The following is a 15,019-nucleotide window of genomic DNA, read 5'->3' as shown; positions in this document are numbered from 1 at the left end:
CGTTCCCTGTCATGTATGTGCGGAGATCACTGTCTATGGAACCTTCTTTTGTACAGGTGTCCACCACCTTTTTTACCTTGTTTTGCACTGATTTGTTTTGTCGTCGGTAACTTACGCATATGTGTCGCTATCGGAAATTTCACCTTTTAATTTTTGTATGTAATCTGTGCTATCCATTACGACTATACCAGAACCTTTATCAGCAGGCCGAATGACAATTTCATCGTCGTTAAGAAGCTCTTTCAGAGCGCATTCTTCAGATGTACTCATATTGAGCTTAAACCTTCTTTTGAGACCCTTGATGATGTCATCCTTTACAGCCTTGATATTCGCATCCAACCACTTATCGCGGCCTGCTTTTGGAGTCCATGTTGACGGCGTCTTCTTCCTGTACGGTTTCTCTTGATTAGGATGTCCGTCTCTCTCTTCAGAGTAGAAATATTCTCTGAGACGCATGCGACGTTCCCATGCAGTGAGGTCCGTCAACAACTTGCCTTTGTCAACGACTCTTCTTGTTGGAACAAATTTCAATCCCTTAGATAGAACTCTTATTTGTGAGGCAGTAAGTTGCTTCTTAGACAGGTTAGTCACTACATCCGGTTGGACCGACGGTCCCTCAGTGACGATAACACAATTTTTAGACGTTGAACCGTTTGCTGTATAGCGGCGTTGCACTTCCGGCTTGTCTAACAACACATGCATGTTTTTGTAGGCATGGAAAGTCTTTCTGAACCAATAGATCCCACTTCCGGTTCCTCTGCGCCGACATGGACGCTTTCTGCAGTCATTAAACCTTTTCCGGTGTGGTAACACTGCACTTCCGGTTTGTCAGTAGCGACATTCTTATCTTCAAGTATTTAACTGTTTTTAGAATGTGTGTTGTCTTTTTTAAGGACGCTTAATTTCTTTTTCTTTGTTCTTAAAAGTTCAATTTGTGTTTCAAGTGAAAATGTTCCAGTTATTTCTGTAGCTTTTCGAATCTATGTTAAGTAATTGAGGATCTTTAAGTATGCATCAACAATACAATTGTTATAGTGAGAAGAAAAGAATCAATGTTTTGGTCAGGTCGGACCTTAAAGACCTCGTGAAGAGGCCGTTAGGACCTGTAAATAAACTCTGATATAAAAAAATCAATGTTTTGGTATTAATTTTGTCTTGATTAGACTAATTATGTTATGATGTTGTTTTTTTAAAATAAAATATTAATTAGTATTATTAATACAATGTTGTGTTATTATATTTGTTCTGATTAGAATAAATAAGTCGGCGATATGGTGGTGTTTTTTTTTTAAATAAAATATTAATTGCTAGAATACCATAGTTTTGGATAAAGGGATCTTAAGTTTGACAAACAGTGTGTTTTTTTCTGAAGTCAACAACATCCATACACTCATATTATAAATACTTGTATTAAAATTATAAAACAAGTAAGGAACGATTGCTTTTTTGATATAATTAGATAATTGTATCAACTTCCATGTGCTGATAATATCATTCGTATCTTAACTGATCAATTTTAAATTAAAATACCGTATCGTTCATCGTTAAGTAGAATTGGCATAGCCCCCTACACATAGAAACAACAAATAAAGCAGCATCAATAAATCAAGTATTATTCCATGCAGCTTTAACTTTATCAAGCATATATATAAAAAAAAAGCTTACTATGGCAGTTTTAGCAAATTAATTGTTTTAAAAAATAGTATAGATATTTCATTTTTTCATAATATTCCGTCGCACAGCCAAAATTATAGACTTAGTGCGTGCTTAATCATAAAACATGGCTTGCACAGGCAGTTTTAGCAGATTTATTGTTCAAATGAAAATAGTATAGATATTTCATTTTTTTAAATAATATTCAGCCGCACAGCCAACATTACAGTCATAGTTCATGCTCATTCATAAAATATGGCTTACACAGGCAGTTTTGGCAGATTAATTGTTTAAATAAAAGAAGTATAGATATTTCATTTTTTAATAATGTTCAGCCGCACAGCCAACAGTACAGTCATTGTGCGTTCTTAATCATAAAAATAATGCATTAACAAGCACACAAAGTTAAGACAATGACCACTTTTTGAAAACAAATAAGGGTATAATATGAATAGCAATTACATATAAGGAGTCAAAAATAAACATCAGCGTTATTAACATAAACATTCAATTAAAGTTACAAGAAAGTATTTATTTGTTTTTATTATTATTTATAAAAGGTTTATATGTTACTTGTTTGCAAATTTGCATATTCTAAACACGTGTTGACTTTATTTAAATAAGATAAGGACTATAGTATCACTAGTGGTTTGTGATGGTTTTAGTAATACAATTTATCAAGGTGAATGACCACATGCTAACAATAGACTTGTTGGCTATCGCCCACTATAGGATGTATAGTCTGTTTTACAGATTGACATATAAATGTGCCTTTTTTAAAGACTGTTTAATTACTTATTTGTTTACAGGTTTACTTACATCGAATAATGTATCCAGAAGTGCATTTCTGTTATATATCAATCATTCTCTATCGGCCACAAGATAATGTATAGTCCGGTTTGAAGATTGACATGTATATGCCGTTTTATAGTCTGTTTCATTGCTAATTGTTTACAAAGTATACTTACACTGAATAATGTACCGATAAGTGCATTTCTGTTATATATCAAGCATTGTTTAAAAGAAAAAAATCAACAAATGTTATTAGTTAGTTATAGGGTATAGTTACAAAAAATAATAGATATAGTTACAAATGTTTGTTTTTTGAATTACAGAGAATTGTGTAACATACAGAAGCGTATACTATTTAATTAGAATCATACCATGTTTCAGTGACATGGGGTCCATACATGGCAGTAATGGTGTCTCTAACGTCCACTCACTCTTGTTCTTCTGAAGCGCCTGAATTCTTTAATAACATTGTTCACGTCGTCGTAAATGTCAAATTTGATGCGCTCATCGGCAACAGTTTGACTATATTCAGAACCGTTAAAGAACCAGGCACTACTAATGTCCGGGTGCAGGTGAAGCCTACTGATAAGCCCCCTGGTTGGGCTTGGTGACGTCATCCACCAGTTGATAGCCATTGTTCTTCATGGGGGCTCTCTTTCGCATAATGGTGTACTTTGCGGAGTTGTTTTTCAGTTAAATGAGGACTGGGCGGGTTTGCCCCGCTTTGTGGGGATACTATGGATCGCCACTATATCAGTCAGCAGTAAGTCTACCCCTGCATGGGTCTCAGGGTTGATGTTACTGTTTTTGTTAGTGATTCTTCTGATTCGTCCCTATTTTCTTGAATGTTAAATATCTTAATGTTATTCTTTAGGAGTATTGTTCATTGTAGTTTGCTGTTTGATGTGCCAGGTTTGCTCAGATAGGATTCAATTTTGTCTAACGTTAATACCATTTACACTCATTCTTTGATTCCTCTTTTTTGTTTATATATATGTGTGTGTATATATATATATATATATATATATATCATATAATTGACCTTTCTTTTTCAAGTTATCAAATAACAAGTGTGGAGCAACTTCGGTCAAAATACTCCTTTATATTATCTTTTACTTCTACAACCATTGTACTGACTCAGACCTGTTTATACTCCATAATCTGCAGGACGTCGCCGTGGCGTAGTGAATATGGTTGCCGCCAGCGATTGGGACCATGGATTCAATCGCCTGTGTGTGAGCGTTGTTAAGATCTCTTTAAAGACACCAAATACTGGTTCACCTTGGGCACAGACTCGATAGCGTTTTTTATAAGTCTTACGCTTGCAATGAAATCGCGCTTAGATACATAGGTTTAAAACTAGTATCCCTTAAATGCAGGTTGGAGTGGGTTGGTTCTCATAGTGCTTTGCTGCCTGATCTCGGCGTACACAGGTAACATCCTGGGGAAGGCGTGGGTGATAGTCCTCAAGAGGAACCCCAAGTATCAGACGGGTCATGTGAGGTACCCGTACCCTTGCCATTGGAGAGGAGGCTTATGGGAAATTTGGGAGGTAAAGTTGATACTTGGCGTTTGATGGTTACTTCTTCATTTTGTTGATTAACGTTACGTTATTTGTGTATATAATATTACTTAAGAGTAACCTAAGATAACAGTACACTGCATTTAAAAAATGATGTGTAAAATAATTATGGTTAGAAAAAGTCATTGGCATGAGTGAACAATCAATAAGTAACAATTTTTGAAAATATTTATATTTTGTTTAAACATATTTAATAGAATACGTGTTAATAAATGCCAAAAATAATCCGTTAAATATTGTATACGTCTATCGTCTCTAGACGTCTAGTGTCAGTTTCAATCGATGTGACGTTGTTTGGCGTCGGGGTGGTCTTCATGATACTTTCTTCGATGAATATAAGCAGCCTTCTACAAACCGTACTGGAAGGATACGAACCCATGCTATATTATGATCATAGTTGCCGGAGTTCTGTTGACACCCACGATGCTCGGAACACCCGCGGATTTTTGGTAAACGGACTGAGTGTAATGCTTTCAGATACCGTTTTTACTTGTTGGTTATAAACTTATATATAGTGATATGTTTTATGTTACTATACTATGTTACCTATGCCGCAATAAATATATCCGTCTGTTGATCTGCCTGTCTGTCGGTCGGTCCGTTCGTCCATCCATGCATAAATCCATGAAACTATAACTCCATTCATGCATCAGTTCATCCAACCGTCTGTCAATCTCCGTCCGTCCATGCATCCATCAATCCATAAATACATCAATGCATCCATGCTAAGGACTAAAGGTAAACGTTTAACACTTACAATATGTACCATCGCATTCAAGAAAACGCGTCTACACTTTTAATTTCTACACCAGGTTTGTTGCCGTCGGAGCCACGTGCGCCACGGCCGTCGCCTGTGTCATCCTACTCGTATCCATCCTTATAGACGCCAAACACCATGATGGCCCGGTAATTCATACCACAGAGGTCACGTTCACTTCCGTGTCGGTGGCATTTGGTACCATTTGCTTCGCCTTCGGGGGTCATCCGGCGTTTCCAACGTTTCAAGCTGACATGAAGAAACAGTCCAATTTTGGGAAAGCTGTGCTATTGGGATATACAAGTTAGTGGTTGTAGTATTTTGCCTTGTTTGTTTTTGTATTTCGTTGTGCTTTTATATATAATATTGAACGTTTTTATGAACCAAGTTAGATCGTCCAATGTTTCAATATTTTTTTTTTTATATTTGCTAAGTTATTTGTTTTATAATGATGATGATCATAAATGCAAATAAGGTTAATAATATAATTATAATAAAAGTTTTATTTTTTATATCATGATAATATTAAAATAATGAAAACAAAATAATAATTCCACGAATAATCATTATTATCTTCAATTATTCATAATAGATGTTATAATTAATTTTTTAATAATTATACTTTTCTTTCTTAATTGTTTTATCATAGTGTACAATAATTATTTATATACCATTGCAGTTGTACTACTCATGTATTTACCTGTGTCCGCGGCGGGTTTCTTCGCCTACGGTCACGTGGAGGACAACATCCTGGCAACGGTGTCCAGCGGCCCCCGCCCACACGGTGGTCTCCATCTTGATCATCCTGCATCTTCTGCAAGGCTTTATCATCGTCGTTAACCCGTTCTGTCAGGAGATTGAGCATCTGTTTAAAATTCCAACAGGTGGGTACAAGGGTAAAGAATATGAATGTAAATCGTGTTTGAATTATAAGATATTGCATATACTGTATATTTCGATAGTTAGATCGATAGCGATTTGGGTATTTAATATGTTTAAATTGAAGTTCAAATATGCATGTACAACTGACATTTTCCGACGAACGTTTTGAGATTAAATATACTGATACATTACAGTTTACAAAACGAGTAGACATGAATTGGAAAAAAAAAACATATACGCTTATATCATTTCCTGTCTATAACTTTATTATCAGATGTTTCTTCTTGATAGATATTGATAAAAATTTCTTTTAAAAAAATCCATTACATCATTAAAAGTTTCCAATCGTGACCACGTGCATCTGCTCGTTCATCTTGTTTCAGCATTCACATACAAAAGGATTATCTCCCGTACTTTGGTAGTCCTAGCAGTGCTATTCGTCGCACTCTCCATTCCCCATTTCGGCAGCATTCTTGCCCTCATTGGGGGATCCACGACCACCCTACTGGCGTATATCCTGCCTTCTCTGTTCTATATGAAACTGTGCCGACAGAGGCCTGGGCTCAGCGACAGTTGGGAAGCAGAGTACGTTTTCATTACGTTGTTTTAAAGTATAATGAAAGATGATACCAATTAAAGTGTTGCTTTGCAAAAGAGGCTTTTATTTCCCCGGTAGGACTGTCCGTCCGTATTTCCGTCTGTCAATATTTTCGTCCGTCCGGCATTCCGTTTCCCGAATTTGTTTACCTTAAAGATTTGGAGTTATTTACCTGATTTTTGGTATGTGAGTCTACTTGCATGAGTTTCAGACAAATTCAACTTTCTTTCCGGTCCATTGATTTTAGACGAAGTTATTGGCATTTGACTTTATTCTTTTAATTTTCTCTACAATAACAGTTTTCCGAAAAAATGTCTAAACGCGTGCAGATATTTACCTGATTGTAGGTGTTTGAGAGTCTATCTACATGAATTGCAGACCAATGCTGAGGTTTTTGCATGTCCATTTATTGTTTACGAAGTTACGGGCTTTGAATTAGGAATGTTCTTAAAATAATACATTTTTCTGAATTGTGTATCCGAAACCCTTTCAGGTACAAACCTTATGTTTTGTGCGTGAGTCTACCTACAAAGATGACAGCAATAGTACTAACATAATTTGGCACAAATTTTCATCTATATGAGACTATTGTTGCGCTCTAGAACGACATTGGCACATTCACACTCACGGTCAAACTATGATTTCCAAAATTACAATAAAGCATGTTTGTTTCTTAAATTAGACGATCCGCGCCTCTATTACGATTGTATTTAAGAATTTGGAATAGAGGTGATCTCTAAATCAAGTATTTATGTAAACTTAAATGAAACAAAGTTTTCCATCTAGTAGTTACATTAAAAGTAGCAGTACCAATGGCAGAATAACAAACAGCAGCTGTAGTATTACGTTTAAACCATATAACTTCAGTTGTATGCTTTATTATTTCAGACCAGAAATACCCCTTCATACAAAGGTTTTGAATTATGAGATCATAATTGTCGGACTGATAGCGGGCGTGGCATCATCATACTCTGCCATCCAGGGTCTTGTTACCGACAAATTTACAGTGCCTTGCTATGTGAGCCCAACCAAGGCGCTGGGGCAATAGAGTGTTCGATAAATAAAGTGTACTGTTGTAACCTAATACTCAGTCATGTGCGTGTTAACGACGTTCATTTGCATGTCCTAGATTATACTTCGTCAGAAGAGACTCTGTTATATATAAAGAAGTGAACCTCCAGCTGCTGCTGCTGTATTGCAATCTTTTTATACACAAGTTCGTGATTCTTTATTTATGGCAAGTGACCAATTGACAAAACAATACGAAACAACATACACACGTAGTAGAATAAAGCTGGGGTCACCGTTTTGGAATGCCCAATGCAAAGCACTGGGCGTTAATATGCATATTTTGTTGTCCTTTTAAGTTTTGTTTGTTGAAAGTGTCTGTACTTTTTAGCTCACCTGAGCACATCGTGCTCATGGTGAGCTTTTGTGATCGCCTTTTGTCCGTCGTCCGTTGTCCGTCGTCCGTCGTTCGTCGTCAACATTTTTCCTTGTGAACACTCTAGAGGCCACATTTATTGTCCGATTTCATGAAACTTGTCAGAACATTTGTCCCAATGATACCTCGACTGAGTTCGAAACTGGGTCATGCTGGGTCAAAAACTAGGTCACTAGGTCAAAAAAAGGAAAACCTTGTGAACACTGTAGAAGTCACATTTGATGCCGAATCTTCATGTAACATTGTCAAAATGTTTGTCTTAATGATATGTTGGTTGAGTTCAAAAATGGTTTCGGTCTATTGAAAAACATGGCCGCCAGGGGGCGGGGCAGTTATCCTAATATGGCTATAGAGAAATCTTGTGAACACTGTAGAAGTCACAATTTTTGCTCAATCATCATGAAACTTGGTCAAAACATTGGTTTCATTGATATCTCGGATGAGTTCGAAAATGGTCCAGATCGGTGAAAAAACATGGCCGCCAGGGGGCGGGGCAGTTTTCTCTATATGTATATAGTGAAAACATGTGAACGCTCTAGAAGTCACATTTTTGGTCCCATCTTCATAAAATTTGGTCATAACATTTGTTTTCTGGATACGACGGTTGAGTTTGAAAATGGTTCGGATCGGTAAAAAAAACATGGCCGCCAAGGGGCAGGGCAGTTTTGCTTATATGGCTATAGTTAAACCTTGTTAACACTTTAGGAGTCACATTTATTGTCCAATCTTCATGAAACTTGGTCTGAACATTTGTTTTTAGCTCACCTGAGCACAACGTGCTCATGGTGAGCTTTTGGGATAGCCTTTTGTCCTTCGTGCGTCGTGCGTCCGTCGTCAACATTTGGCCTTGTGAACACTCTAGAGGCCACATTTCTTGTCCGATCTTCATGAAACTTGGTCAGAAGATTTTTCCAAATGATACCTCGACTGAGTTTGAAACTGACTCATGCTGGGTCAAAAACAAGGTCACTAGGTCGAACAAAGAAAAACCTTGTGAACATTGTTGAAGTCACATTTGATGCCCAATCTGCATGTAACTTTGTCAAAATGTTTGTCTTAATGATATGTTGGTTGAGTTCAAAAGTGGTTCCGGTCCGTTGAAAAACATGGCCGCCAGGGGGCGAAGCAGTATTCCTTATATGGCTATAGAGAAACCTCGTGAACACTCTAGAAGTCACAATTTTTGCCCAATTATCATTTAACTTGGTCAAAACATTGAGTTCATTGATATCTCGGATGAGTTCGAAAATGGTCCAGATCGGTGAAAAATATTGCCGCCAGGGGGCGGGGCATTTTTCTCAATATGTATATTATGAAAACATGTGAACACTGTAGAAGTCACATTTTTGGTCCAATCTTAATGACATTTGGTCAGATCATTTGTTTCCTGGATACGAAGGTTGAGTTTGAAAATAGTTTGGATCAGTAAAAAAAACATGGCCGCCAGGGGGGGTCTTTTTCCTTATATTTATAAAGTAAAAAAGCTTGTGAACACTCTAGAAGTCATATTTTTTGTCTAATCATCATGCAATTTGGTCAAAACATTTGTTATGTGGATATCTCGTGAGTTTGAAAATAGTCGTGAACATTTGAAAAACATTGCCGCCAGGGGGTGGGCACGTTGTTCTCTATATGTATATAGTGAAAACATGTGAACAGTCTATAAGACACATTTTTTTACCAAGCTTTATGAAATTTGGTCAGAATATTTGTTTCCTTGATACGACGGTTGAGTTTAAAAATGGTTCGGATCGGTAGAAAAAACATGGCCGCCAGAGGGGGAGGGGTCTTTTTTCTTATATTTGTATAGTAAAAAAAGCTTGTGAACACTCTAGAAGTCACATTTTTTTGTACAATCATCATGAAACTTGGTCAAAACATTTGTTTTATGGATATCTTGTTATGATATCTAAGCCGAGTTCCTTTATGGTTGCGGTCTCTTGAAAAACATGGCTTTAAATGACTTTATAGGGAACCTTGTTTACGCTCTACTATGAAATTACTGATGTACACATTGAATGAAATTTATGGATATTATGATATTCATGATCTCCATGCAGTCATGTGAGTATTAATTCTGCTGATAAGATATACAGTTAAAATGCCAAATTTGTTTTTATTTATTTTTGTTCTTTTTCTGAAGAGGATTATTATGTTTATGATTGGTTGGGGATGAAGTTCAACAAACATATTTTTGCCATCTGAAAACCCTTTATTAAATAATCTCAAAAATTTTAAGTAGTAATATTGATTTCACAGAAAATTACTTAGGGGAGAAACAACTGTATATAACAGTTTAGAGTCAGGCCCCAAATTCCTGTGCTGGCCACTTTTCACACATTTTGTTGCATGCAATTTAATGACCGCATACCAATGAAATAACCATTAGCCACAGCAGGTACCTCATTATCAGTTGCTTGATGCCTAACCCCTTGTTTACAGCCCTTTGCGTTGAGCAGCATGGAACAGCAATTGCTATACAGTGGTATCAATATACAGATGAACACATAAATACATCTGTCTGGCATTTATTTTTGTATAAAAATCAGCATGCTGACTGCATAAAAAGAACAGATTACAACATTGAAGCAAACTCTTGAAATAGCAAAATTATGTAATTATATATTTACAAGAAAGGTTTATACAATATATATAAATTTAATGGGCGTGATATATCATATTTCTTAGCTTTAAGTACAGTGATGCCTGATTGAACTTTCTCAATATGGCTATTATAAAACTTATAACTATCACAAAGTCCCAGTGTATATTATGAATATCAAGAAGAAAAAGTAAAGATATGTACGTAAAAATATCCTTTACAGCTTAGGCAACAACTGTTGTCAAAATTCCATTATATTGATCAATAAAAAATAAATTGAAATATGGTCCAACTTTACTGTTGAATATTTATTGACAAAAAACTATTGTGTCTACATGTACACATATCATATCACAGATATAATTTGTTCAAGAATTAAAGAGATAGAGAAAATGTACTTCAAACCAACTATTTGCGATACTTATGAAATTAAATGCAGCCTGTATTTGAGAATAAATTTCACAGTTAAAATGCATTTTAGTTTTGCATTGGTTGTAAATAAAGAGTAGAAGCGTAGAGAAATTGTTTACAAACAACACTTACAAATGTGAATAATTAACAAAAATTAACTCTTAAATGAAGTATAAAATTTCATTTTAAATCATAAATACAGATTAATATACAAAAGTCATGTAGGCCTACATGGATGCTATGTGAAATACAGTATTATGTGAAAGTCAGAAATATCATTATTTTAATTAATTTTATATACAGACGTCATGTATGATATGTGAAATCCAGTATTACTTGAAAATCAGAGTATCACTGTTCTAAATAACTTTGATTGCAAAAACAGTGAAAACGTATTTTAATAATAGAGCACACTAAGTCTGTACTACAGCCTGTCTGCTCAGCACTCGTCCTCTTTTGAAGATGTTACACTAAATAATCGAACTATAAAGCGCAAGTTAAGTATGTACCCGTCTGTATGAAGTACTTTTATTATATTGAACTTCCCAGAATACTTTAGTTCCTTTGGGTCTCAGGTGAACGCCTTAGGGCCCATGGCCCTCTTGTTTAAAATGTGTTTTGTAATAACTTTGTATTTGTTTTTATTTCCGAATGTCATGAAAGTGAGCATTGAATGTTTAACTAGTTGCAGACTTACTAACGAATACATTTCAATTACTAATTGATTGATTGTACTTATTCAGACTATCCACAGAATCATTGATGGTCAGCATATTAATGTTTAAACAAACTGTATAGTCATTCTTAAAAAGCATGATGTGCAGATACATTTATAAATCATCATTAAACAGGTTATATTCCTACCTTCGGTCTATGGACCATCTCTTTTCCATCGACAATATACCGCTCATACTTACCTTTGGTCTATGGACCATCTCTTTTCATTCTACAATATACCGCTCATACTAACCTTCGGTCTATGGACCATCTCTTTTCCATCGACAATATACCGCTCATACTAACCTTCGGTCTATGGACCATCTCTTTTCGTTCTACAATATACCGCTCATACTAACCTTCGGTCTATGGACCATCTCTTTTCCATCGACAATATACCGCTCATCTTTACCTTCGGTCTATGGACCATCTCTTTTCCATCGACAATAAACCTATCATACTTACCTTTGGTCTATGGACCATCTCTTTTCCATCGACAATATACCGCTCATACTAACCTTCGGTCTGTGGACCATCTCTTTTCCATCGACAATATACCGCTCATACTTACCTTCGGTCTATGGACCATCTCTTTTCCATCGACAATATACCGCGCATACTTACCATCGGTCTATGGACCATCTTTTTTTCCATTGACAATATACCGCTTATACTTACCTTCAGTCTATGGACCATCTTTTTTCCATCGACAATATACCGCTCATACTTACCTTCGGTCTATGGACCATCTCTTTTCCATCGGCAATATACCGCTCATACTTACCTTCGGTCCATGGATTATCTCTGTTCCATCGATACTATACCGATCATAATTGACCGTTCAAACGAGCACTCCTGGCATAGACACTGCTTCTTTTGCTGCAACAGTTTTAGTCCAGTAAAGATCTTGTGTCCATCGCATTTGTTGGTATGTACTTGTTAGTTTGTTAAAAAAAAATTGCATACAAAACTAGTCTAGTCAGGCAGTGGTGATATGCGCCTTTTACCCGTATAGAAGAAATGGTTTATGTCAATGCATTTCCACATTTTTACAAATGGGTCCCGATTAATGTTGAGTTTAAGAAACCTTTCACTTTCACATACCTGTTTCACAGGGTATTTTGTTGGATGAGTCAATAGACAATTTAACCACAATTGTACTTTTCGGACTTTTATGAAATGTATATGTACGCGTTTTTGTGCGTGAAAGCGCACTTTACATGGTTCATTCTGCTAAAGAAAACTTAACTGTACAACAAAGCCCATCCTGCCCAGCGTAATGGTTTCAACTTCCAATATTTGGCGTAACACATATGAGTATGAGACAAATAAGCAACCATTTAAACAACATTCTGCGTGTAGTCCGTGTAAACGTACATCCAAATTTAATTTTCCTCATCTCCCTTTCCAATAAATGTAATAGCCTCTTTAAATCGCATTATCTGATCCTCTGTCAATATAAAGGTGTTGTTCTATAGAAGTGAGCTTTTACGTCACATATTTATGCATGCATTAAATGAATAAGGTCAAAATGTAACCAAATAAGTCAATTTTTACCAATCAACATTATTAATCTTTAAAGTTCAAGATATTTAACTTACTTCTAGTATAATGCTTAAATAGTATATTTCATATTATTTAACGACTCATTGAACTAAATTATATAATTATTTTATGTAAAATACTAAAAATTTGGAAAATGTTAGATACGTTAAGGAATTTTATAAAATAATTAATATCATAAGGTGATTATTGAACGATGAGAAGTTTATTTGAATGTATACTTTGTACATTTTTACTGAAACTGTTAAAATGGTACATGGAGCTGACTGTTGTCAAAATTACAAGGCATTTACGATTTTAAAACAAGCAAGCGTGTGTCGGTTATTGCTATGAAATATATTCAGTACTTTATTGCATGGTCATCTGTTTAATATTTACACATTATATAATAACTATTTGTACTAATCGACAAAATATATATTTCCAAAGTGAAAACAATCAATCACGCAATGAATTGGAGATATTCCCTATACCAAATGTGTAATATAAATACCTTTAATATGTTGCTTTAATTGTATTTGATGTTCATTTTCATTTTCGGTTTTAAATAAATGTTGTTGTTAAACCATCAAAAGTGATATTTTTCATTAAACCCTTGTAAAACCAATATTGTGCTTATTCAATCCATGTGATACGGGAAGTTTGGAATACGTGTTATACTTTAAAAGATGGAGTTGCCTCGGGTTTGTATTCGCTATTTGTAAAGTATACTGGTAGTTAAAGTTCGATGCATACATAGAACTGTGTAAAACTATTTGATTTATCCATTTGTATGCCCCCGATAGGGTGGCATATAGCATTTGAACTGTCCGTCAGTCAGTATGTCAGCAGTAGTTTTATTTTGGCACTGATACACACATAATGATAAAATAAAAACAAATAGATACATACTAACAAATACTGATGAATGACTAAGTAATACATGGCATAATATAACAAATAAAAGATCAAACAAATAAATAATAACCATGAAATGCTAACCATTACCAGGGATAACACAAAAAAGTGAAAATGATTTCACTTATTTCCATTGTGGTCCCAGATATTGACAGCATGCCACAGAAAGTCATGTTACTTGTATCAATGGTAATTACAATGTAAGCACAAAAGTACTAGTTCAGTTAGGAATGCTTAATGATATCACATTATATATATGACATGTTTATGAGTATCACATTTGATGTTGCATCTCAGATGTGTCAGTCATACTTTAATGCAACTACATTAAAGACATTACATATTATTAAAAATATACAATGATTTAAGATCAATATGCATTAAAAAAACATGGTCAATATCCCCACGCTTTTTTGAAAAGCGTGGGGATATTGTGGTTATCTCCGCCGTCTGTCCGGTTGTCCGTCTGTCTGTCCTTCCGTCCGTCCTGGCCACTATCTCCTCCTACACTATACGCACTAGAACCTTGAAACTTACACACATGGTAGCTATGAGCATATGTGCGACCCTGCATTATTTGGAATTTTGATCTAACCCCTGGGTCAAAAGTTATGGGGGTTCGGGCGGGGCCGGGTCAGAGATTTTCACTCTTTTTTTAGGTTATTTTACTATAATTTCTTCATTTCTACACCGATTGTCTTCAAATTGATACCGAACCTCTCTTATGACAATACGGTCAATCTCAACTATGCATGGCCCCATTACCAACCCTGGGGCGCCCCGTCCACATAGGCCACGCCCACCCAAAATTGCATTTAATATAATTTCTTCATTTCTACACCGATACACTTCAAATTGATACTGAACCTTTCTTATGACAATACAGTCAATCTCAGCTATGCATGGCCCCATTACCAACCCTAGGGCACCCCGCCCACATAGGCCACGCCCACCCTAAATTGCCTTTTACTATAATTTCTTCATTTCTACACCGATTCACATGAAATTGATACTGAACCTCTCTTATGACAATACGGTTAATCTCAACTATGCATGGCCCCATTACCAACCCTGGGTCGCCCCGCCCACATAGGCCACGCCCACCCAAAATTGCCTTTTAC

The 15,019-nt window shown here is 35.7% G+C and overlaps 1 protein-coding gene and 1 pseudogene across 1 annotated transcript in view; both read left to right on the top strand.

Moving 5' to 3' along the window:
* The window catches only part of LOC127866051 (uncharacterized), a 3,418-nt gene extending 3,327 nt beyond the window's left edge, over positions 1-91 (top strand). Inside the window, exon 7 of the mRNA XM_052406348.1 lies at positions 57-91. Coding sequence (XP_052262308.1) covers positions 57-91 — 35 coding nt within the window. The remainder of the gene's footprint in view (positions 1-56) is intronic.
* A 3,091-nt stretch (positions 92-3,182) lies between these two features.
* LOC127866050 (uncharacterized) lies at positions 3,183-13,608 on the top strand (annotated as a pseudogene).
* Positions 13,609-15,019: the final 1,411 nt, after the last annotated feature.

This window comes from Dreissena polymorpha, chromosome 1 (genome assembly GCF_020536995.1).
Source record: "Dreissena polymorpha isolate Duluth1 chromosome 1, UMN_Dpol_1.0, whole genome shotgun sequence".
Taxonomy (NCBI): domain Eukaryota; kingdom Metazoa; phylum Mollusca; class Bivalvia; order Myida; family Dreissenidae; genus Dreissena; species Dreissena polymorpha.
Note: the sequence above shows the minus strand (reverse complement) of the source record. Positions and strands in the feature narration are given on the sequence as shown.